A 25,382-nucleotide genomic window follows, 5' to 3' on the forward strand; every position below is an offset into this window, starting at 1 on the left:
TAGATGAAAACTAACAGATTTTCTATTTTTATTATTTTGTATGAATTTATTTTAATATTTAATTAATTAAATAGAGTTCAAGCACTAAATTTGACAATTATAGTATAGTTAGAGTCTACTAGGAGAATCTATATATATAATGATACTTAATTTTTAAAGTGTCCGGATTGCCGGGTCGAGAGCTGTGATTAATTTGGATATTTATGTGAGAGTAAATGGATACTTGGGTCGAATTGTGGGTTGACCCGCCCATAAACTTAAAACGGTTAAAAATAAATTTAAAAATGTTATTTGTAAGTTTCGAACTTGCAACCTAATATAACAAATACAACATTTAACCAAATGTGATTGAGATATGATTTTTCGAGGGATAATAGACCGATATCATTTGAAAGTGGTTAAAGAAATATGAATCAAATATTTAATTGACCAAAGTGTGAGGTCATGATGCTAATTATTAAAAAATATGAATCAAATATTTAATTGACCAAAGTGTGAGGTCACAATGCTAATTATTAAAAAATATGAATCAAATATTTGATTGACAAATTGAAAGTGTAAAGTCACGAAATGAGAGATTATTCGGAAAAAATATGTTATGAAACATGTGAGAAAATAAGTTGTTTTATCGAAGTGAATAAAATGTAGAATGAGAGCGTTATATTTTTTATTTTAATAATTTTAAACATTTAATAAATATTATTATAATTTTTTTAATTTATTTTATTTTTATCATTATCCGTATGCATCGTACGGAAATTTTCCTAGTCTAATTAAAATATGAATTAACACAAAATTAGTTTCACCAACATTTTTAGTCATTTCATTGTCTTAAATAGAGACATCAATATTGTTTTCTTCATTTTTTTTTGTGTCTAATTCATCCCGTTTAAAATCTCAAAATTTGCATCTACAACCAAAATTTACAAAATAAAATTTTAGTAACTTATATTATTAATGAGTAATACCGCTGAGTTAACACGGGCTGTCGGATTTCCGGTCCAACCGACGGGTTGACCGGGCTTAACTAGGTTGATTGTATTTCTGATTTTGTACATCAACCCAGCCCGATTTGACGACCGATTCACCGGGTTTGCCATTTCGACCGCCGAGCCGAGCTGGATTTCAAAACTATGATTATTTGTATTTTTTGAAAGGAAATTAATTGTAGTTAATTCAAATTAGTAGTTGAGGGCCTGAGGTGTTAATTTTGTAGGAGATTCTAAAGTTATGTAGTAATGAGTGAAGAAGTAAGTAAGATGAACAAACAAATCAAATATTATCAAAAAAATTCAATATTTCTATCGACGAAGGGTGGATAAACAATGTCAGAAATGTTCTGTTTAGTGACAATCTGGTAAAAAAAAAAAAAATAATACGAGGAAACATGTAAAAAATCTCCAACTAAAGTATTTGTTTGAGTGACTTTTTATTGAATAATAAATAAAAAATTCAGATAACTTAATCTCTTTTACTAATAAGAAGGAAACGGACACGACTCGAGAAATGATTATCAAGACAATTATAGGGTATGAGTAGCAAACGACCCACCAACCGTTATAAATATTATTAATTTTTTTTTATTCCAAATAAAAAATCTGATCCTATTAAACAAAATGCCGAATCGAAAAAAACACAATATCAACTCAAATATGAGTGGTTAAAATAAAAATAGTCACACCCTAAACTAAAAGAAAGTCTTCGGTGTGCAATTAAAAAAAAAAATCAACTTCTTAAAGATTATTTTAGAGAGAAATTTTTTTTTTTTTTTGGGACATAATCACAAAATAAAGTATTTTTTATAAGAAAATTATATATATATATATATATATATATATATATTCTTAAAAAAAATGTTTTGATTAACTTGTACATTTTATTATCATTAAGAATTGATTGAATATTTAATAAGAGTTCAAGGACTTGATTAATTAGAAAATTGATACAATCATTCCAATTAACCGTCATTTCAATTACAAACTTCTCTCGCTCTATAACCGTCTTCTTCTTCCTCCTCTTGAGTCTTGCCATCGAACGATCAAAGTACGAATTCAACTTTACTCAGTCTTCATCTCTTTCTCCGCTCTTCTTCGCTGTAAGTTCTCCATCTTCTGCATTGAATTATTTGCAATCGTTATTCTCTCCTCTCTATGTATCAACTTGTTTTTGTACGTATAATTAGCTTGTTCTATATCATCTGTATCAAATTCCTCTTTCCTAGAAATTCTCGGTAAGCATTATGCTCTAGATTGTTGTTATTTCGTTTTCTCTTGTTTGATTTGGTTCATCAACCGTTGCATTGATCGAAAGTCGGTCTAAGGTTCTAGTTAAACTAGTTCTTATCATTTCGATGATAATTTTCTTCAGATCTGGATAAGAAATAAAGAAGATCGATAGAACATGTGTTTGATCGATTATGAAGTTTCATTTGTTTTCACTTCGCGCTAATATTCTTTCTCCGCTTCAAATTTTATTTTCCCGCTCTAAATATACTCTACATAGAAAACTCTACTCTTATTGTTTTGAGAATTTGAACTAATTACTCATCGATTCAATAACAGAGTTACATAGCTTGCAAAGAGTTCAATTATTGTCTGGACTGATTCAAACTTGGTAAGTAGAAGTAATCTTGATTGTTCTATAGTAATTTCTTAATTAAGCTAAATTTATTTACATCCAAATGACCTTATGCCTCTTTGAACAGATTCATCTTCTACATTTGAATTTATCAGTCCTCCCAATCTCAATAATTGAAAGTGTTTTCATTTAAATGATTATTACATCCATCTTCAAGCAGCAGCAAATGATTAATTTATGTTATTTCAGGTGTAAGCAATGAACTCTTCAGTTGAAGAGGTTGTTGATGATCATGATGTAAGTTCCTTGCATAATTCAGAGTTTTAACAATGGATATACATCATATGCTGATAATTCATTTGTTGAATTCAATACTGATATATGTTAATTACTGTTCTTAATTTTACAGCTCAATGAGCTTGAGACAGAACAATTCTGCTCAAAAACAAATAAAGAAGAAGCAAACACTGTCAAAGATAAAGAGAAGGAAGAATGAGTTTAACAATGGATACATGATATGCTGATAATTCATTTGTTGAATTCAATACTGATATGTTAATTTCTGTTCTTAATTTTACAGCAGCTCAATGAGACAGAACAATTCTCCTCAATAACAAATGAAGAAGAAGCAAACAGTGTCAAAGATAAAGAGAAGGAAGAATGAGTTTAACAATGGATTCATCATATGCTAATAATTCATTTGTTGAATTCAATACTGATATGTTAATTTCTGTTCTTAATTTTACAGCTCAATGAGACAGAACAATTCTCCTCAATAACAAATAATGAAGAAGCAAACACTGTCAAAGATAAAGAGAAGGAAGAACTTGTTACTTACGTAAAGAAGGCGCTTCAAGATGCATTGGATAGGGAAGAAGCAGAAGAGTTATATGAGGATCTTACACGCAAAATGGGCATGGCAAAACTGGAGGTAACTGATAGATAAATAGTTTGTGTTGTGCTAATTAATTTGGGTTACAATAAATTAAAATACATATGTTAGGAACCTGATACATGGTTGGAGATGCAACTTGCTTATGAAAAAATATGTCAGTTTAAGAAGTTAGACAAGCAGCTGCATGAACTCAAAGATCAAGTCCTTGCGAAATGCGGGTATTAATTATTAGTCTATAATTTAATTTGTTTGTTTGTTTGTTTGTTGAGGAGGTTTAATTAAACTGCTAATGAACTAAATATGTGTATTTATAGAAAGATGGGTATTGAAGAGAAAAGGCGAATTCTGTTTGATATGAAAAGATTATCATCTCCTGCTGATTTAACAAACGCGGCGATAATCATAGCTGGGACTGAAGTATATTTTGATGAATTTAACAAGGCCTTTGTGATTGATGATGAGATGGTAGAGTTTGTTGGTTCATGATCTCAATTTTATGTCTTGTTTTTAAAATGATTTGTGAATTTGCAGAGTGAATCAGTTTTATGGGAATTGAAGTTTTTCATGAAAGGTAAGGAATTGGATGATGTTGATACAATAGATTTGTTCAAAAAACAACAAGAAGAAGATTCAACAGTAGTACTGGGAGCTGATCAAAAGCAAGCCATTGCCAATACTTTGCTGAAAAAAGGTTAAGTTTGAATCTTTCCTAATGATTTTTAGCATATGCATTAAACCAAGTAAATACTACATCCCCTTCTAACTATATACAGTCACTTGGTTTGGAATGGAATGATTTCAGCCTAAAATAGTCTTTTCAGGGCTTTACTTTTGGTTTTAAAAATATACCAAAATAGGGTGTTAGATTAGATTTTTACTAATGATATAAAATTATAACTTTATACAATTTATATAAAATTGTAACTCTTTTACTACTTAATTTTTAATTTTTAGTTATGCCATTTATTAATATTATTATTATATACATCTTATAAATACATAATATATTAAATATATATTTTTTAATTTAAACATTATTATTAAATAGTCCAATATTATAATTTTATAATTAAAAATATTTATTTATTTTTACTGTGATAATTTTATTAATTATTATTATTTTATATACTTTAATTAGATTATAAATAATATTGTTTATTATTATATTATTTTTATTTTATTATAATATTTAAATTAAATAAATATTATTTATAAGTTTATATTTTGATTATTTTTATATTTTAATTAAAATTATATTAATTATTCAATTTAATAATTACAATATTAAATAATAATAAATAAATTAAGAGAATAATATAATTAAATATTCATTATATTTTTTAAATTCATATTTCACTTTAATTCATTCAAATGTTAAACTGTCTCTTTTTTCATTTTCTTTTTATTATTTCTAATATTATATACCAAAAACAAAATTATAAATTATATATAATTTATATATTTTTTATAATTCAAACCAAATAACACTAATATATAAAATTTATATTCTTATAATATTTTTATCTTTACAATTTATACCTATAATTATATCTTTACAATTTATATTTATATTTTATACCATGCACACTTAAGGCTACTTAAATTATTTGAAGAGGTCTAATTAATTATTTTTAAAATATGTTTGTTGAAAAAAAATTTAAGTGTTTTTTTTTTTGAAAAAAAAAATAACATTAAACAAGCTATGTATTTTGAATAATCTTGAAGAACATATAATTTTAGGAATCTCCAAATCATTTCAATCCCTAAATCACAGTTACGTGTTTATCAAACATTTCAAATAAAAAAAACTTTCTTAATTTTGTTTTGCAATTCTATATACTATTTAACTTACTTCAAATCTTCAATTATTTTATCAAACATTTCATCCAATCTTCATCATCATTTGTATTTTTTGAAATTTATTACAAGTTATATTTTAAGTTAGAAATATTAGTCATCATATCTTATGTCACTCATCAAGTGATCATTCTATTCTAATAATTACACCTTGATTTGAAGATATAACCTATACAAAAAAAATGAAATTGAAGACGGAAATTGGAATATTTTTTTTAGTAACGAAAAACATTAACATCAAGGTTATTATTATTATTATAATGAAAATAAATGTTGAAACTTAAATTGATTTCCTTTTTCCAAGTTAAGCAAAGTCATATTATAATCCGAAATAAAAAAATATCAATCAATAGTATTTGTATAATTTAGGAATGAGCAAACCAACCATTCAATTCGTTTTATCCAATTTATATAGATCAAATTATATTAATTCAATTGATGAATTGGATTGAGTATGGTTTGTATAATCATTTAATTTAATATTTTTAATTATTTAATTAATTTTATGTTATGTTTTATATATATATATATATATATATAAATCACTTATTTATAAATAAATTATAGTTAAATTTTTTAATAATATATTTGGTTTATTTATAGAAATGATTGTGAAAGGAAATTTTAGAAATATTGACGTAACACAATCAATTAAAAAATAACAAATTTTTTCTATCTTCTTTTCCCTAGTTAATTTTTAATCAGATAATACTCATACAGGTAATGCATGTATCCACTAAGGCAGTGTCACATGTAAAAAGAGAAAAAAAAATCAACAATGAGTTTGATGATTTCCCAGACTAACATAGTTTCGCGTTCAACTTCCCAAATTAACATACTTTATTCATTCATTCTCAAACTAACCTACTTTATTATTCAAACTCAGATTTTATTTTTTATTTATTTTTTATTAAATTTAAAATTCATTATTATATATAGATAGATATTTTAAATTATTATTATTTTTATAAATTTTATATATTTAAATTATTATTTGTATAAACTAAATTATTTATATTTTAATATATATATTAAATTATTTTTATAAATTTGATTATTTATATTTTGATATATAATCTAAAATATTATTTTTATAAATTTGATTTATAAATAATTTAAATTATTATTTTTTTATAAATTTGATTATTTATATTTTAATATATAAATTTGAGAAAGAAGAAAAACTAATGAGTTCAAAGGCATATTCGAACCGAAATGTATAACCACATAGGACCATCATTTGTGGAAGGTGTGTCCAAGAAGGTCATACGAGAGGTAGCCAACTTTGTCCTGAGTAAAATTGTCAATAATTTAGATAAATGATGATTGTAATCGATTTTATGAATGATTAATTATTATATTGTCATAGTTAAAAATTTAAGATATTTTAAATTTATTAGTATTTATCAATTATTTATTAGAATGCTAAAGGGAATATTTATTACACTATATAAATAATAATTAAAATGTATATATATATATATTAAAATATAAATAATCAAATTTATAAAAAATAATAATTTAAATATATTAAATTTATAAAAATAATAATTTATATATATATATATATAATGAATTTTAAATAATAAAAAAAAAACTGAATTTAAACCGTAAACTAGGTTAGTTTAGGATAAATGAACAAACTATATTAGTTTGAGAAGTTGAATCCGTTAGTTTGGGAAACATCGTCATTGTGTGGGTAGCATCGAAATAACCATTTTATCCTCATCTTTTTTCAGCAAGTGATGTGGTGATACGTAATTCTCTCTCCTAAATCTCATTTTTATCCCTCCTCTTATTTGTAATAATATTTTATTTATCTAATAATAATTTTAAATTTATTTAATTTAAAACATTTAATTTTAAATATTTTAATTGACTACTTCAAATTATAAATATATATATATATATATAATGATTGCCTAAATTTTGAAAAAAAATAAATTATAATATATTACAGTAAAATAAGTAAAAAATATGAAAAATATATTTATTTTTGTTGTTTCAATTTATTCCGTATTTAATCAAATTCGAATTATATAATCTAAAATAATCAAAGTAATATTTCAGATTAAGATTGGATGAATGCTCACCTAACATAATTTATTTTATTATAAGTTTAAGTTTAATGTTAATCCATTAATAAATAATTGGTCCAATTACTCAGGATAAAACTGGACTAGGCCCATTAACGAAACTATTGATTTTGCCCTAGCTACATTTCTCTGTAGCCGCAGCCACCTTTATATATGTCAAAATCTATCAAGAAACAGACAAGCAACCATAGAGAATATGAAAATCAAGAGTTGGGTGTTGATACGATGATCATTAGAAAAGATGAGGATTTCGCCTTTGAAAAGAGTTTAGTATATGTCAATGATGTTTTATATAAAATAACATGAACCCCGTTTTGATACCAGTCCCTCCCTCGCCTTCACCCCCTATCATACCAAGGTCCTTCAGGTAGAAAAGTCGGCTTAAAAGATCAAAAGATGGGCTCGATTCTATCGGAAAGCGCTTTGAGTTTAAGCGGAGAGTCATGTCGGTTGGGGTCGGTTGGGGTGTTAGGCTAGTTTTCCTTTAATTTCTCAAAAAATTGCAACCACTAACTACGATGAAGCAACGAGTTTGGCTAAATCGTGAGAAGAGGGTGGTGGGTTCGATTCCTGGAGTTCGAAATAAATTTTGTGAACGTTTATAAGGGATATGAAGAAGATGAGAGCATCCAACTCATGATGTTTAGGGTTTAGGGTAAGAACATTTAGAATTAGTTTTTGTGTAAGATTGATGTAACTTAATTGTTTTAAAATTATTGAAAATGTGTAACTTGTTACTGAAATTAAATAAATTTGTTACATGTTGAGTTAGAGATGTGTTTTTCTTTGATTTGTTAATGAAATTAATGTGTTAGATGTTTGATTTTAGTTTTAGTTGAATGATTGATCAATTTGTTTATGTTTAGTAAAATCAAATGTAACTTAATTGTTTTAATTTTTTTTGGATTGATGAAATGAAATAAATTTGTTAGATGTTGAGTTGAGATGTGTTTTTCATTCATCTGTTAATGAAATTAATGTGTTAGTTATTTTATCTTAGTATTAGTTGAATGATTGATCAATTTTTTATGTTTAATAAAGATCAGATGTAACTTAATTGTTTAAGAATGCATTGATAAAATATTTTGAATGCATTGAACAAGATTTTGAAACATTTAAGAATGTTTTGAGGTGTGTATGAAATTTTAAAAAATTGTTTTGAGGTGCTTATGATTTTTTTTTTTTAATATTTGGTCGATTTCATTTGATAAATCACTTTTAAATTTGTATAGTTTGAACTTAATTTGTTGCTTATGTTTGCATAAATTGAATTACTTTAAATCAAATTAATTTTATTTGTATGGTTAAGATTGGGAAATTTGACGAAATGAAACAAAAAAGGGAACTAAATAAGCTGGTGACCAGCGCATAATTTTAAATACGCGGGTGACCGCTTCATATTTTTTTGATGAAATTATCCTGTTGCGAGACGCAACCAGATGTCCCGTGAAAAGTCCACAATCACAAGAAGCAACCGACATTCGCGAGACGCAACCGACAATCGCGAGACGAATTTTCATTTACTTATTGAAAAGTCCAAAAAAAAAATTTTAAAAATGCGTCTCGCGATTGTCGGTTGCATTTCGCGAATGCCGGTTGATTCTCGCAACCGGGGTTGTGTCTCGCAATGATGGACTTTTCACATTGCATATGATTGCGTCTCGCGACAAGGACAATTTCGTAAAAAAAATATGAAGTGGTCACCAACGCATTTAAAATTATGCGCTGGTCACCAACTCATTTATCCCTATTATGTGAATCATTTCGTCAAATTTCCTTTAAGATTTTGAATTCAAGTCAATTTATTTGTTTTTTTTATTGTAATTTACAAAATATTGATATTTAGAATTTAAAACTCAAAAGATTTATATTTATTATTTTAAATGGATCTAGAAAGTTGTACAAATTTTCATAATTTTAAACAGTACTAATCAGATATGCACTGTTTATATTTAAAATGTTTAAGTTGAGATATTTTTTTAATTATGTATTATATTATAACCAAGTTTCTAAAATAAATTTGATTGTAAAATCACATTTTATTTGATGTATGCCTTGTTTTTGTATTTTTATAGAGTCTATGATTGATATAAAAATGTGCATAATTTGTGTGAAGTCTTGTATTAAACCTCACTAGAGTAGTTCATCACGAGAATAGTTTATAAGAGATTTTCCGTTTATAAGAGATCAAAAGTGACGAATTCAATTCTCATTTAAAATGTGTTAAACGAAAATTATAATAATTTTTGTTTGATAATTTTTTTTTTTGGTTAAAACAATATAAACAACCCTATATCAGCTCTAAATGAAGAAGAAACTAACATCAAACAAAATATTATTAAAATGAAAATAAAAATTCAAAACCCATATTTTTTCAAGCAAGATTATGGAATCCAAACAAAGTCTAAGAGATTAAAATGATTGTCTCATCATTTGTCAATATTTTCTTCATCAAATGTCAATAAAGTTGATAATATACAACTGCCCTCTCTAACATTATGCTTATATATTTTTATCCAAATTAAGACAAAAGTAGCTAGCCTAATGTTGTGCATTCACATCCAACCCTAACAATATTTATTATTTTTTTCATTAATCTTTTGACTAATGATTCTCATAATTGCATTGAATCTCATAACCCACCCACCACTCTCTTTTACCTTCGTTGAAAACCTCAAGACTTGTTTAATATGTAACATTAATTCTAAATAACTTAATATCTAATACAACTTATCATTCACTAAAAATTATATAAAAAAAACACATGTTAAAAAGGATAATTTGGTAATATTAGAATTTCAAATAACCCCATTATTTGAATGTGTATAACAAATAAGATAATCCATTTTGTACTAATGGATAACCCTATTCGGATATAGATCTGAATTTGTACTAAAAATATGTATAATTTATTTAAAAACACGATGTTTTCCCCATTATGTATAGCTTATATCATGCTTACAACTTAATTACGCCACAAATCTATTAAGCTTTAAGTCAACAATAGTTCCACCCATCTTTTAACTAAATTAATCCCAGAGACATGACTAAAAATCAACCCATCAAATAATTTATTTTTTGACATAAATCCAAAAAAGGAGCTGGTTTTACAGGTGAGAGTTGTTATGATTTTTTTTCTTAGAGCTTGTTTGATTTAATAGATTTTTTTTATCCCAGTATTTAACAATCTTTTTATCTATCATTTCAACCATTTAATCACTCATTTTATTTATTTAAATACCAAAATAACTCTTTATCTCATTGTAGAAAATGAAAAGTATTTTTTACTTTTAACTAAAAAAATATTTTCTAGAAAATTAATCAAACATGATTTATTTTCAAAAAAAAACCCGAAAACCTATTTAACTAAAGATCAAACTAGGCCTTAGTCAAATCTATTTTTTTTCTTTTTCTAAAAAAGATTAAGGAGGACTAATATAACACTTTATTAACCTTCATTCCCATTCAAAGTGTTTTTTTAGTTTTTTTTTTTTTTTATAAAAACCGAACTTCTAATCTTTTGATCTCTTAGATCGACTTTTATGACCTTTTTTTTTTTTTTCATGTTGGATTAAAAAATTCTATTTTTTTAGATATGATATGTATATTTTTGGTAAAGAAAAAACCCAATATCAAACAGAGCTAGGCTTATTATACCCATAAATAAAAAGTCCATCAGTCCCCAATTTCTCTTATCAAAAACTCACCACACTCTGTAATATACCCATGCCGGAATTATGCCACCGCCGGCAACTCCTCCGGCTATGCCGGAATCTCTCCCTTCAAATCCGATCATCCCTCCGTCTTCTCATTCATCATAAACCCAAACCCAGATTAATCATCAAGAGATTCAAATTAATGTTTTTTAGGTCAAAGAAGAAGAAGAAGAAGCTGCTACCATCGATGATCCAAGTTGGGAAATCGTTCAGATTGGCATCTTTTAATGTAGCCATGTTTTCTCTTGCACCAGCTGTTTCTATTTCAGAGAAACCGAATAGGGAAGAAGATGATGATTATGATGATGAAGATGATGATAATAAAATTAAGAATATTTTTCTACCCAAAAGCATACTGAAGCAATCTTCTCCATTGAACCAAGCTTTGATTTGTAATGGTGGATCGGAGGAGATGAAGAAGACGAAGGTATGTATTAATCTACCTGAGAATGAGATAGCTTTGGCTGCTCATCAATTGAGATCTCCGGTTTGCTTCCCGCCGGGGATGTTTAGTTATATGAATACCACCGTTGGAGATCTTCAAGGTCAGATTATCTCATTTTCATCTCAAAATATCAAATTTACTTTTATAAAAAATATATTAAATATTTGATATGGGTTATTTGAATTTTTCTTTAAGGGTTTTGTAAAAAAAAAAAAAAATTGTTTGATAAAAAATAAGTTATTTGAGTTTTTATTTGGTTTCATTCAATTAAAATTGAATAAAATTAAATAAGAATATTTTGATATTTTAGTTAATAAAATTTGTAATTTAATGTCTAAAATAATATTGATTTGATAAAAAATTTAAAAATTCATAACTTTTTTCTTCCTAAATTAAGATATCAAAACAAAGCTTTTAAGGTTTGTTTGAGGAAAGTTTTTTTTTTCTTTTTCTAAAAAACATTGTTTGATGATACTTTTAAAAAACTGATTTTTTGAGTTAAATTATTAAAATATTATTATATTTTAATTTTCTATTTTGATATTTAAATATATAAAAAGATTGATTAGATTATTGAAATGGTAGAGGAAAAAATGGTTGAATTTTAAGATTAAAAAAAAAAATAGATATTGAATGAGCCCTTAAATCATTTTAACCTAGATAAATAGTATTTTTTCTTAAAACCAAATTTTCTTCATTCTCAAAATATTTTATTTTCAATCTACAGTCTTTTTTTTTTTTCTCAAATCATCAATTCAAATAATAGATTAATCCTAACATTATTAATACACAATTTAAGTAATAACTAAAAATATATATTTTAACAATTTAACACAAATAATTAACCTTTTCCTTTAACAAAATTTTAAAACTATAATCTGATTTTCTCCAAATTAAACATCTTTGTTTGATATGAGTTAATTTGTATTTAATATAAATAATCTCATTATCATAGTCATAAATTACTCTTATTTATATTTTAGTCAAGTGAATCTAAAGAGCACTTTTTCATCCAACAAAATTTTCAAACCATATATAAACACGATTTTTTTCAAACAACCTCAGGTCAAACAAACTCTAGAAGTATCGAAGATATCCTTAGAGAAGTGAAGGCGGACGTGATAGCATTACAAGACGTGAAAGCGGAGGAAGAGAATAACATGAGACCGTTATCTGATTTGGCTAAGGCTTTGGGAATGGAATTCGTGTTCGGGGAGAGTTGGGCTCCTCAATATGGTAATGCAATCCTTTCGAGATGGCCAATCAAACGATGGAGAGTGCAAAAGATATGCGACGATCATGATTTTAGAAACGTATTGAGGGCGACGATCGCGGTTCCATTTATAGGCGAGGTGAACTTCCATTGTACGCAGTTGGATCATCTTGACGAAAGGTGGAGGATGAAACAAATTAATGCGATATTTCAATCGAGTATCGGTCCACATATCTTGGCAGGAGGCCTTAATTCTCTCGACGATTCTGATTATTCGTCGCAAAGATGGGATAACATAGTTAAGGTTGTTTAATTATTCATTCTCTTAATTTATGTATATATATGTTTTTATTCATGTTTTTTTTAACTCTTTTTAATATGATTTGATTTTAAATTGTAAAAATTGGCAGTATTATGAGGAAATAGGAAAACCAACACCAAGGAATGAAGTGACTAGGTTATTGAAAGCAAAAGGATACATTGATGCTAAGGATTTTGCTGGAGAATGTGAGCCTATTGTAATGCTTGCAAAAGGACAGATTATGTCAAAATCATTTTTTTATAAAGTTAATTATTAGTTGATTTTAATTTTATATAATGGATCAATTACTTGGGATCAAATTCAAATAAACCCTCAAGTTATAACCAACTATAATGCTTAATTATTAATAGATTATTGGGTTAAAATTATTTTGGTTGGTGAAAGCAGATGTGCAAGGTACATGCAAATATGGGACGAGGGTCGACTATATAATGGCGTCGCCAGATTTTCCTTACAAATTTGTGCCAAAGACTTACTCGATTGTTTCATCTAAGGGCACGTCCGATCATCACATGGTTAGAGTGGATATGATTAACGGACCAGAAGATAGGAGAGAAAAAGTACAAAAGAGAAATATCACGAGAAGAACGAGTTTTAATAGATAATTGTTTGATTTGATTTTTTAAATTCATGTATTTGAGTATAACCCGTAAAATTATATTTTAATTTTTGTTTTGTAATGGATATGTAATCAAATTGTATGAGATGAGTATTAGTTTATTTGTGCATTCATTGTTTTATAAAATTGAAAATAAAATAACTATATATTTTTTCAACAAATGATCAACTTTGTACATAAAAAATAAAAGAAAAAATAGATAGAAGGGTTACAAACAGAAATACAAATACATGAAAATGTAAAACTATTTTATTAATTAGATATTATTTTGTGAAAGAAATATAAAAATTGTATGAAGACAATAAAATATGTATCTTCTCTTTAGAAACGATTACTTTTTCTCGGTTGAGGAAATAGCTCATCACATTCTTATATAGTTGTGGTTTTAGGGTTGTTCATGTGAAGACATTTTAAGTATTGAACGGATCATGTTGTTGTCAATTAAAACTTTTAATAGATTAAACGATCATTATTTGTCATGTTAACACATTTGTTGTTTATTTCCATGATTGTTTGGTGTACCTTTTAAGTTTAATTTAGAATGAATAGATTCAAGTTATCTTTTATGCTAATAAAGCTTAATAACAATTGCAAACAATGTGGAAGAATGAATTACAAGATATACAAAACAATTTATCCATTCTATCATTTACATTCTTCCCATGATATATATCAAAAATTTCCTAATTGACATGATCTTAGTGGGCTATTTATAATATATATATATCAAAGATTTGCCATAGCCATCTATTTCTATTGAAATAGCTAATGAAAATACTTCAATCAATTTATTAAGCAACAAAAGTGTTGCTAAGAGAGACCAAATATCACTTGTTTAATTCGGTAATGACTATGAGTTCGTATTAGTTATATATATATATATATTTTTAACTAATGTAGTAGTCGAAATTATATTGTTTTCCTAAACTTTCAAGAATTTGAGTTTCACTTATTGTTCATTAATAAATGATACCTTCTTAATTAAAAAAAATATAATGAGTTTGAATTCTAACTTTTGCAAATATATATATTTTTTAATTTGGACAATTATTCTCTTCATTTGAATTATTTTGCTTTACAAAATATGTATTTTTACTATCTCATGTTTGAAATTATTTGGAGACAATATGAAAATATGATGATTTTTTTAGTTGATGTTGTCTATTTGCATGATTCTTAATTTTTGTTTATTTATTTGGAGTTTATAAAGTAAATGGGCTAAATCTTAGTTTTGCTGATATTAGTTGAATGAAAAATGGAGTAATCGCTCATGATAAAAGTAAAAAAAAAAAGGACTTGTTTCAATTAGTTATGTTTCCATATTTTAAAATATTAAAGATTAAATTTTTATTAATCATTTCATCTAAATAATCTACTTTTAAATCATTTACTTTTCCCCCAAATAACCCACTCAAAAACCCAAAATCTAAAAAGGCCTAAAAGTGATTTAAAATGAATTTTACACAATAATGTTGTCTTTTGACTTTTTAAGTCACGTATATATGAATATGTTGTCCATTGCATTTTGAATATAGTCTAAAATTATTTATACCAATATTTAATTTTATTTACTACATAATTTATACTAATATTCAATTTTTCATATATATATATATATATATATATATATATATATATATATTTAAAAAAATGATCCTCATCTACAAAAATGATAGAGAGCGCGACTTGAGACAGCGACTGGGAGAGCGATGCCTACGTGAGTTGACAGGTGAAATATTCTCTCTCTTATTATTAATTATTTTCTCTCTCCTGTTATTAATTATTTTCTCTCTATTCTTATTAATCGTGAGAATAAAAATATTAGATAAACATTTATTTATAAGTAATAAAACTAAAAAAATATTAATAAGTCAATAGAAAAAATAATAAAAAAAAAGAAAAAAAAGACCATAAAAAATATTTGATAAATAAAGGAATTGAAAAGTCATAAAAATAAAAGAGATAAATTCATAATTCAACTAATAGTGATATTAATTAGGGTTTATGGTTTAGAATTTAGTATTTAGGATTTAAGTTTTAGTTTAAGGTTTAGGGTTTAGGGGTTATGCTTTAGGGTTTAATAAGAGAGAGAAATTATTTAATAAAAGGAGAGAGAAATTAATTAATAATTAAGAGGAGAAAGAATATTCTACAAAAGGTGTTTTAATTATTATTATATTTTTATTTATTTATTAATTCCACCTGTCAACCCACGTAGGCATCATCGCTCTCCCAGTCGCTCTCACAGTCGCGCTCTCTATCATTCCTCATATATTTAATAAGCAAATTGCTTTTCCCACCCCCTCCCATATTCCCACCCCCGCTTAACTCCTTAATTAATTTTAAAATGACTTATTTATCCCTACCACCTTTATATATTTACACATTTCTTATTTTATTTATTTTATTTTATTTTATTATTGAGTGTTTTTATTAAATATAATTAATTAATTAATTTTTAATATTTTTTAACTTTATTTATTTAATTAAAAATACAAAATATTATTATTTTATATTATAATTATTTAAAATATATTAAATATTGAAATATATAATAATTTAATAAAATATAAATAATTAATATTTTATTATATTAATTATATATATATATATATTAAAATACTTACAAAAATTATTTATCAAATAATAATTAATAATTAGTCTAATTATAATATTTTAATTAATAATATTATATATTAATAATTAGTCAAACATAATATTTTTAATTTTAATTAATAATATTATATATTAATAATTATTTTTAATTTTAATTAATAATATTATATATTAATAATTAGTCAAACATAATATTAATAATTATTAATATTTTTATAAATAAAATTATCTATTAAATAATAATTAATAATTAATATAATCATAATATTTTATTTAATAATATTATATATTAATAATTATTCAAACATAAGATTTTTAATAATAAGTCTTAATAATATTATATATTAATAATTAGTAAACATAATATTTTTAATAATAAGTCCTTGAAATAAATAAAATAAGAAATGTAAATATATAAAGGTGACAGGGTTAAATAAGTCATTTTAGAGTTGATTGAGGAGTGAGTGAGGGGGGTGAGAATATGGGAGGGGTGGGAAAAGCAGCTCCCATTTAATAATTATATACTTTTTTCTAACATTATAAAATTAATTTTAAATTGACACAATAATACACCAGAGTATATAATTATGTTGAAAAATATTTTAAATGAGATGAAATGGTACTATAAAAAATTGAGACAACTTCTATAAAAAACAATGTTTCAAATAGTAAAATTTAGCTCTTTACAACAATGAATTTAGATTTTAAACATATTTTTTTAACCATATAAATTATGGCTTCTTATTGTTAAAATTATATAGAATAAAATTTCGTGTTAACGGGTTTTAAACACCGACAATGTTATATTTATAAATAAATAATTAAAATATTCATTTCGCTAATTTAACTAACAAATTGATAATTTTAACTACTGAATTTTAAAGAATCGGTAGTTAAAATTATCCATTCGCTGAAATTCAATGGTTAAATTAGTATTATGAATATTTTATTTATTTCTTTGTTTATAAATGTCACGTTTATTATTTTATTTATTTCTTTGTTTATAAATGTCACCTTGACAATAAGTTATGGACCGCTGGAACACCAAATCGCTCGTGCCCACCTATTGAATTTTGTCTTGCCTTAAATGGAATGACTCCCTTAATTAAGTTGCGCCCGACTCGAATCCCACGTCCACCTGTAACCCAAAGAAGTTTGCAAAGCCAAAATGTTTGAATTCGATAAAAAAAAAAAAAAGACTGAAATTGTGAAATTTAAAAGAAAAAAAAAAGTTCGAAATCTCAATTAATCCCCCCAAACAAATCCCAATTTGACAATTAAGCCCTAAAAAAACATAAATTTCATTCTTAAACAAACGATCCCTTAGAGATTTTTTTTTTGTTTCCTAAACATTCAAGAATTTGATTTTCAATTCATCTTTCTTCCCGCCTGCGTTCTCTCGCATCCATTTTCAGTAGTAGCTGTAAACTCTCTCTCTCTCTTGACTCTCTCACTAGAAATGGACATGATTTAGAAAGGATTCAGGACCGGACCGGAGACATACTTCAGCTTGCCTACTCTAAGATCCGTCAATTACGGTCATCCAATCGCAGAATCGCTCAATCAGATTTGAAACCCTAGATCTTCTCAGTCAGCAAGCAAGCAAACATGAACCACTATCATATATTTGAGGCAATTGGCCGCGGGAAATACTCGGTAATCTGGATTTCATCTTATTCCAAACTCAAATATCAAATAACTTATATTCTATGTTTCTATTTAGACTGTCTATAAGGGGAGGAAGAAGAAGACACTTGAGTATTTCGCCATCAAGAGTGTTGATAAATCGCAGAAGAGCAAGGTTCTTCAAGAAGTAAGCATATTTCTGCTTAACTTAATAGTTGAAATGAATGTGCTAAGTTGATGACTGAATCTACTTCTTTAGCCTTTATTTCGTTGCCTCTATGTCCAACAAGAGTTAAACTTTTTGCTAGCTTTAAGTCATTAGAAAACCAAAAAGTTATAACTTTGATCCAGGTTTGGTAGTGTTACCCATTTAAGCAATGTAGTCAATTGCCTTATTTTGTAGTAATTGAAGAATGATACTCAACAAACAGGTGTGAAAATATAGGTGTGAAAATATATGAGTTCATGCATTTGAATTCAGCATAGTCTTAACTCTTAATGAGTGCCAATGATATTTTTGGACCTGGATTGTATTCAATTATGCTGAACAACTGTTGAACTTAGTAATTGCTTGAATGAGAAATATTCGATTTTGATTAGTAAATCTAAACATCTTTCTCTCCGTTGCTGGACATTTCACATTAGCTTTAAGGCCATATAATAACTTTAAAACTCTAGATTAGCAAAATCTGTCTGTTTGGTGGTCGAGTAGGATTGCTAGTGAATGCAGGGATTACTACTAGGGCATTATGCCAAAGCATCTAATGTCTTCATTTAGAGTTTGGTCCGTTTCTCAAATTCAGATTGTACATACAATTTGAAAATTGGGAACGGTTATTGTAGATATTGCTGACATATGTCACACCATTATTTTGAATTTGAGAAATGAATTTAAAACTCTTCACTTTAAGGTGCTTCCAAATAGACTAAGTAAACACTGTATTGATACATGGTTTTTAGTTCAGAAACACTGCGATCTAAAGCTTGATTTTCGAGTAATTATCTAACTAAACACCCCCTCCTAGCTAATGAGCAAAAGCTTTGAATGGCTCAAGTGTTAAGATCTTACTCATTTTGTTGCAAAAGGGCTAATCCTGTGTTATCATGATAAGAGAAGTTCCTGCACTGATAAATGTACATGCTTTTCTTGAAGGACCATATGTTTAGTTTGGTCTGTACAACGTATATGAATCCCTCTTACTAATTTTTTCTTAACTTGTTTCTTTCAGGTTAGAAATCTTCACACACTAGACCATCCAAATATATTGAAATTCTATTCTTGGTAAGTGTTGCGGCTTAAGTAGTTGGAAATTGGTAATGACTTAAGTTGATTAACCAATCTATTTGTATTGCCTTTCTCCTGTTCCACTAGGTATGAAACCTCTGCCCATTTGTGGCTGGTTTTGGAATATTGTGTTGGAGGAGATCTCATGTCATTGTTGAAACAGGTAATTCTTCTTTCAAGACTATTATGATGTGGACTGAGGAATGCAAATAGAACTTCAAAGTATTACATAATCATTGATTATTTGATAAATATAAGCCTCCTGATGGATATTTAACATTGGAGCTTGTTTAATGAATGAGTTGCAGGACAAGCAACTACCAGAAGATTCAATACATATTTTTGCTTGTGATCTTGTCAAAGCTTTGATGTAAGGGACGTTGGTAGTTAAATATCCTCTCTTTTATTTTATTTTATAACACACAATATTTTTCATAATGCTACTTACTCTGATTATCCCCAGGTATTTGCATTCCAAGGGAATAATCTACTGCGACTTGAAACCATCAAACATCCTTTTGGATGAAAATAGTCATACAAAGGCAACGATTCTCAAACATTGTTCTATGATTTTCTAGTCAGCAGGTTTTCTCCAGGTAGTAACATGTTTCCTGTTCTACATTGCAGCTTTGTGATTTTGGATTGGCCAGAAAACTGAGCGATGTATCAGATACTACATCTTCTATGGTGAGATATTTTTAGTCATAATTCATTTTTCTTGTTTCTCGTTACGATTTGAAATTTCAATATCCTCTTTAATTTTCTCTTGATTTAATCTGTAATACTCACTCGGCTTTGCTTCTTGCATTTGTGTAGACCCCACAATCAAAGCGCGGAACTCCTTTCTATATGGCTCCTGAACTGTTTCAGGAGGGAGGTGTCCATTCTTATGCTTCTGATTTTTGGGCTCTTGGTTGTGTTCTGTATGAGTTCTACACTGGGGCTCCTCCTTTTGTAGGAAAGGAATTCACTCAATTAGTGAAATCTATCCTTTCTGATCCAACTCCATCACTGCCTGGTACTCCAAGCAGACCATTTGCCAACCTCATAAACTCTCTTCTAGTAAAGGATCCAGCTGAAAGAATACAGTGGCCAGAACTCTGTGGACATTCTTTCTGGAAGACAAGTTTTACTATAATTCCCTTACCTCCCCAGCCCGCTTTTGATACTATGATAGAGGTTTTGTCAAGGCCGTGTCTTGTGGAGCGCAACAACAATAAGCCTGTACAAAACAAAACTCTGCCAAAAAATAGTGAAATTGATTCAAGAGGACCTCCTAAGCAAGATGGAAATAATAATTTAGGTCAAAAAGGTTGTGAGACACCAGTCAAGGGTGTCACAAGTAGTAGGAGGAATCAAACAAAAGCTGTAGGGAAAGTTACTGAGAGACAAACAGATTTTTCAAGCAATGCCAAGGGTATTAATCTTCTGCGGCTTTCAAGAATAGCGAAATCAAACTTGCAAAGAGAAAATGAGAAAGAAAACTACCGTAGACCAATGGCTAATGACTGTGAAAATGATGCTGAAGTTAAGATTGAAAACACTGATATGGAACTAGACTTTGGTGAGAATGTGGAGGATGAAACACAAGATGATACAGATAACTCAGCTTGTCTAGATGATAAAATATCACAGAAAAATCAGCATCATGGTAACATGGATGAGGTGGAGAATTATACTGATCAACAAGATGCATCATCAGCAATCCATGGGCCTGTTGACGATGATTCACAAACTTCTACGATAGAATCATCTTCAGAACATGATAACGTGGCCTCTGCTCCACCCATTGCAAGTCCTCAACTCAAAACTCCAAGGACAAAAGAAGTCCCGGGCTGCATACTTGATGTTGACTCTTCAAAATCATCTGGTGAGGTCTCTCAGGTGCTTTGGCATCCTTCTGACCTCTCTGTCAGACCCGTGATGCCCATTAAGAAGGCTGATAAAATATTAATATCAATTCAATCCCTACCTTTCGAAGCTATACAAGCTCCTGATTTCGTAAAGATGCCCAAAGACCAGCTTGATGTACTTAACAATAAAATAATATCTAATTTGTGTGGCAACTCTGCCATTGGTGAGAAGCAGAATATCATTGGATACCTTGAGATGTTGAGCAACAATGCTGAGGCTGCCAATAGCTTGACTAATGGGCCAATCATGTTAATGCTCGTCAAAATGTCGCGACAATCTAAGACGTCTGCTTTGCGTGTTCAAATTGTTTCACTAATAGGCCTCTTAATCCGACATTGTACATTTATTGACGACGATTTAGCCAATTCTGGGATTTTGGGTTCATTAACTGATGGTCTTAGAGACAAGCAAGAAAAAGTTAGGAGATCCTCCATGGCTGCTCTTGGTGAGTTACTGTTTTATATATCCACTCAAAACGACCCTACAAAGGACATCAATCCTACTGAATCTCCAGCCAAGGACAGTCGACAATCTTCTGGCTGGCAGGTTAAATTCCTTGTTTGCCTTAAACTATTTTTTTATGTTCTATTGGAGAGATTATAATAACTTTCTGTTGACCACATATCTAATGTTAGATACCAGGTCCATTTCCCGCCTATTTTCATATGTTGATTTCTTGGCCTAAACTTATACTTTTTCAAGCAGGTTTCAAATGCACAGATATCGTTGGTGACATCAATATTACGGAAAGGAGAGGATAGCCTTGCTCAGCTCTACGCATTGAGGACAATTGAAAACATGTGCAGTCAAGGGGCACACTGGACAGCGCGTTTCACAAGCCAGGATGTTATTAATAACCTTTGTTATATATTCAGGGCTCCAGGAAAGCAGGAGAGCACAAGACTCACAGCTGGGTCTTGTTTGGTTCGCCTAGTTCGTTTTAACCCTCCTAGCATTCAGCACGTCATGGAGAAACTTCCTTTGAAGGATGTTGCTTCAATACTTATCAGAGGTAGTCAACGTGAGCAACATATTTGCTTAAACCTTATCAATATGGCATTGTTTAGCAGCCACACTGTTACAAACCTGGGAAAACATATCCTTTCCTTGGCGGAAGAAAAGGGTCTTGTTCCATTGCTCATGTCTCTTACTGATCAGGGTAGTGAAGTTCTCAAGGGAAAGTCTCTTGTTTTGGTGGGTCTACTTTGTAAAAATAGCAGGAGATGGTTGGCTCAATTCTTTTCCAACGGAAGATTACTCTCAACCATGGACAGGATGGGGAAAGACAAGGACAACTTTGTGCAACAATGTTTACAAGCATTCATTGATGTCATGGCGTCCATTCTACCAAGTCTTTTGGAGGCTATAACAGCTGATATTCAGCAGATGATGGGAGGGAGACGCTACACCCAGATTGCTGGCCTTATCAGTCGAGCCACCCCAAGAAACAATGTTCATTTATTTCCTGTCCTTCTTCATCTTCTTGGTAGTGCTTCTTTCAAGCGCAAGATGGTCAGTCATCAAGTGCTTCAACAGTTGGCGAATTTGACCAAGCTTGCAGAAACGCCCTTCCAGGTGAACAGTTGCAACTGAGCTTTATATTTCTTATATCTGTAGAGATCATGGTGATACCTAATGTTCTTGTTACTAAATGAAATTCTTCCAACTGAATAAAAAACATTGCAGGAGCTCTGCGACAAGTTGGCTAACATAACTGATTTATTTAATTAAATTCTCACCTTCTAAAAGTCTAGAATTCTAGCTCACTCTGGTTGTTTATTTCCCTTGGCACATTCACATATTATAGAATTCACGTATTTAGCAGTGTAGTGGGTTTTGCTCCTACCTAGTCGAATTTTAACATAGGTTATCTTTTGGCGTGTGCTGTTCAAGATCTAAAGAATTATGAACCATAAGGGATGTTTTCATGGTCAACCTTAAAAAAATGTTTTATATTAATACTTTTTACCTTCCACTATCCAGTAAGAAGTTAAAATTTCTAAAAAATAAAAGTTACTTTGGATTGAATTTCTGATCTTAGGAAATCATCATTACTAAACTGACTGTTACCATTCAATCTTCTATAAAACTGCAGGGAAGGGATGATTTCCAGATAACTCTTCTGCGTGTTCTTGAATGCATCACTGAAGATCCATCTTTTATTGTTGATAGGCCTGAGATTTTTAGCCATGAAATTCTTCCTAGTTTGGCTGTTCTATATAAAGGAAACAAGGATGGAAATGCTCGGTTCTTGTGCCTAAAAATAATATTTGATGTGATGGTTATCTTTCTGGATGAACCATCAAATGATGAGAAACTTCAAGAAGAGTTAAAATCTATAGCAAATATTCACTTCCTTCCTCTATATCCCAGATTCATTGAGGACGAGGATCCGATTCCCATGTATGCACAAAAGCTTCTTGTGATGCTCATTGAGTGTAATTACATAAAGATTCTAGACATCCTCCATCTGAAGATCGTCTCACAGTGTTTTGAATTTCTACTTGGCGATCTCTCGGCTGCAAATGTGAACAATGTGATGCTCTGTCTGGCACTAGCATCTGCTCCAGAACTGGAAAACAAGAAACTATCTCAATTAAAAGTCGTCAGAAGGATTGGGAACCTCTTGGAGTTTGCTTATGCAAAGGAAATGGAAGGTTTTATCGAGCCAACTTTAAGTCTGTGTAGGGCTTTTCTTCTGCGTGCCATTGGAAATGTTAAAGGTTTTGTATATGCAAAAGAACCAAATCTCTTAAGTGACGGATATTCTGACTGGAGTAGTGTAGTGGATCAACAGCAATGCATAAAAGATATTGTTGATTTTGGAAACAATGTGGGTGTCTTGCTTGAGTTGAGCAAGTCCCGTGAAACAAACATATCTGATATAGCTTCTGAATGCATAGTTTTGCTGCTGAAAGTTGCTCCTAGGGAAGCTACAACTGGTTTCCTAAATAAACTCCCCAAGGTCACTATTATTCTGGAGTCTTGGCAAAATGGTGTCTCTCATATGGTTCTAAACAGGATATTACATGCCCTTGGCTATTCATGCAGACAGTATCTATCACATGCTATGATATTATCAATATCTCTTCCGGAAATCTTAAGGCTCGAAGCAATTGTATCTCAACTTAAAAATGTAAGCTTGAATGGTATTGCTGATGCTGCATGCAGGGTTAATATTGAGCTGCAACGCTTACCTCGCCGTGTTTGAAGGAAGTTATTAAAGGAACATTTTTCCTCAACGGACTATTGTACTTACCATTGCCAGATGAAAGATCATAATTTGTCAAGTTGAGGCGAGTTTTATTGCATTTCTCTGGTAAGGTATCCTCTGAATCTAGTAATATGTATCATTGTTATCATAATTAATTTATATTGTATGAATCTATCAACTGCTTCCCAGAACTTCTTACTTCCTGGTATGACTTTTATACATAATGATTTTTGTTATTGCTATTTTCTTGATTATCATCCTGCAGATTGTCTACATAATCATAATATATATATATATATATATATATATATATATATATATATTAAATATATGAACCTTTCTAATGAATACAAATGTTTGCTTCTTTGATTGTCTCAGCTAATAGAACTCTCATTTCTTTCAATCATTGTTGAAATAATCCGATTATCTGAAAAAAGAACCTTGTTTAATATAATAAATAGTTGATTATTTGGGTTAAGTGATTAGAATAATTTTGTATTTATATTTTGAAAATGTTATAAAGTAAGAGTATTTTAGTTGATGATTTGAATGGTGAATTGATGATTAGATAAATGAATCAAGGCCCAACAAAGATGAACATCTCTTCCAGTTCCTCCCATACTAAAATATTTGAACATTGAGAGTTCTCTCATTTTTTCAACTGAGAACAAAGTTTTGAAACTGATGGTCACTTCTTTTCGAAGATAAAGATTTGCAACTACGATGAACTTTCCACCATCTTCCATATCCATGAAAGAAGAATCGGCTGGGACCATGGCCAAAATCTCCCATGTTTTAGAGAGAAAACTCTCATGAAACAATCTTGTTTAATTCATTGTTCTCATTTATTTGATTAGTTTAATGTCATAATATTAGTTATTGTTCCCAAAAGATGCTGATGTGGGGACTAATATATTATTATTAATTTTTATATCCCTGAATAGTTGGTTAATATAGAGGCATGTTTGGAATTCTTAGGAATATGAT

The 25,382-nt window shown here is 28.7% G+C and overlaps 2 protein-coding genes across 2 annotated transcripts; both read left to right on the plus strand.

The window, feature by feature from the left end:
• Positions 1–11,553: 11,553 nt before the first annotated feature.
• LOC124912871 lies at positions 11,554–13,755 on the plus strand. Its single transcript, XM_047453509.1, has 4 exons — positions 11,554–11,686; positions 12,652–13,103; positions 13,210–13,339; positions 13,509–13,755. Exons 1-4 carry the CDS (start codon positions 11,554–11,556, stop codon positions 13,724–13,726), a joined length of 933 nt encoding a protein of 310 aa, XP_047309465.1. The 3' UTR covers positions 13,727–13,755.
• A 3,994-nt stretch (positions 13,756–17,749) lies between these two features.
• On the plus strand, positions 17,750–24,631 carry LOC124911253 (serine/threonine-protein kinase RUNKEL-like). The gene is made up of 10 exons (XM_047451710.1): positions 17,750–18,012; positions 18,080–18,169; positions 19,212–19,264; positions 19,355–19,430; positions 19,576–19,637; positions 19,731–19,809; positions 19,895–19,954; positions 20,084–21,727; positions 21,887–22,756; positions 23,277–24,631. The coding sequence occupies exons 1-10, from the start codon at positions 17,965–17,967 to the stop codon at positions 24,390–24,392; spliced, it is 4,098 nt and encodes a 1,365-aa protein (XP_047307666.1). The 5' UTR covers positions 17,750–17,964; the 3' UTR covers positions 24,393–24,631.
• Positions 24,632–25,382: the final 751 nt, after the last annotated feature.

The sequence above is a fragment of the Impatiens glandulifera genome, chromosome 8 (assembly GCF_907164915.1).
Source record: "Impatiens glandulifera chromosome 8, dImpGla2.1, whole genome shotgun sequence".
NCBI classification, from domain to species: domain Eukaryota; kingdom Viridiplantae; phylum Streptophyta; class Magnoliopsida; order Ericales; family Balsaminaceae; genus Impatiens; species Impatiens glandulifera.

What these genes read in the sequence shown, in the direction of transcription:
- LOC124911253 (XM_047451710.1), top strand. Translation starts at nt 17,965, where the DNA reads ATGAACCACTATCATATATTTGAGGCAATTGGCCGCGGGAAATACTCG. An exon ending in CAGATACTACATCTTCTATG is followed by an intron (nt 19,955 to 20,083) that starts GTGAGATATTTT and finishes GCATTTGTGTAG; the next exon opens with ACCCCACAATCAAAGCGCGG. An exon ending in TTGCAGAAACGCCCTTCCAG is followed by an intron (nt 22,757 to 23,276) that starts GTGAACAGTTGC and finishes ATAAAACTGCAG; the next exon opens with GGAAGGGATGATTTCCAGAT.
- LOC124912871 (XM_047453509.1), top strand. Translation starts at nt 11,554, where the DNA reads ATGAAGAAGACGAAGGTATGTATTAATCTACCTGAGAATGAGATAGCT. An exon ending in CACCGTTGGAGATCTTCAAG is followed by an intron (nt 11,687 to 12,651) that starts GTCAGATTATCT and finishes AAACAACCTCAG; the next exon opens with GTCAAACAAACTCTAGAAGT. An exon ending in AATGCTTGCAAAAGGACAGA is followed by an intron (nt 13,340 to 13,508) that starts TTATGTCAAAAT and finishes TGGTGAAAGCAG; the next exon opens with ATGTGCAAGGTACATGCAAA.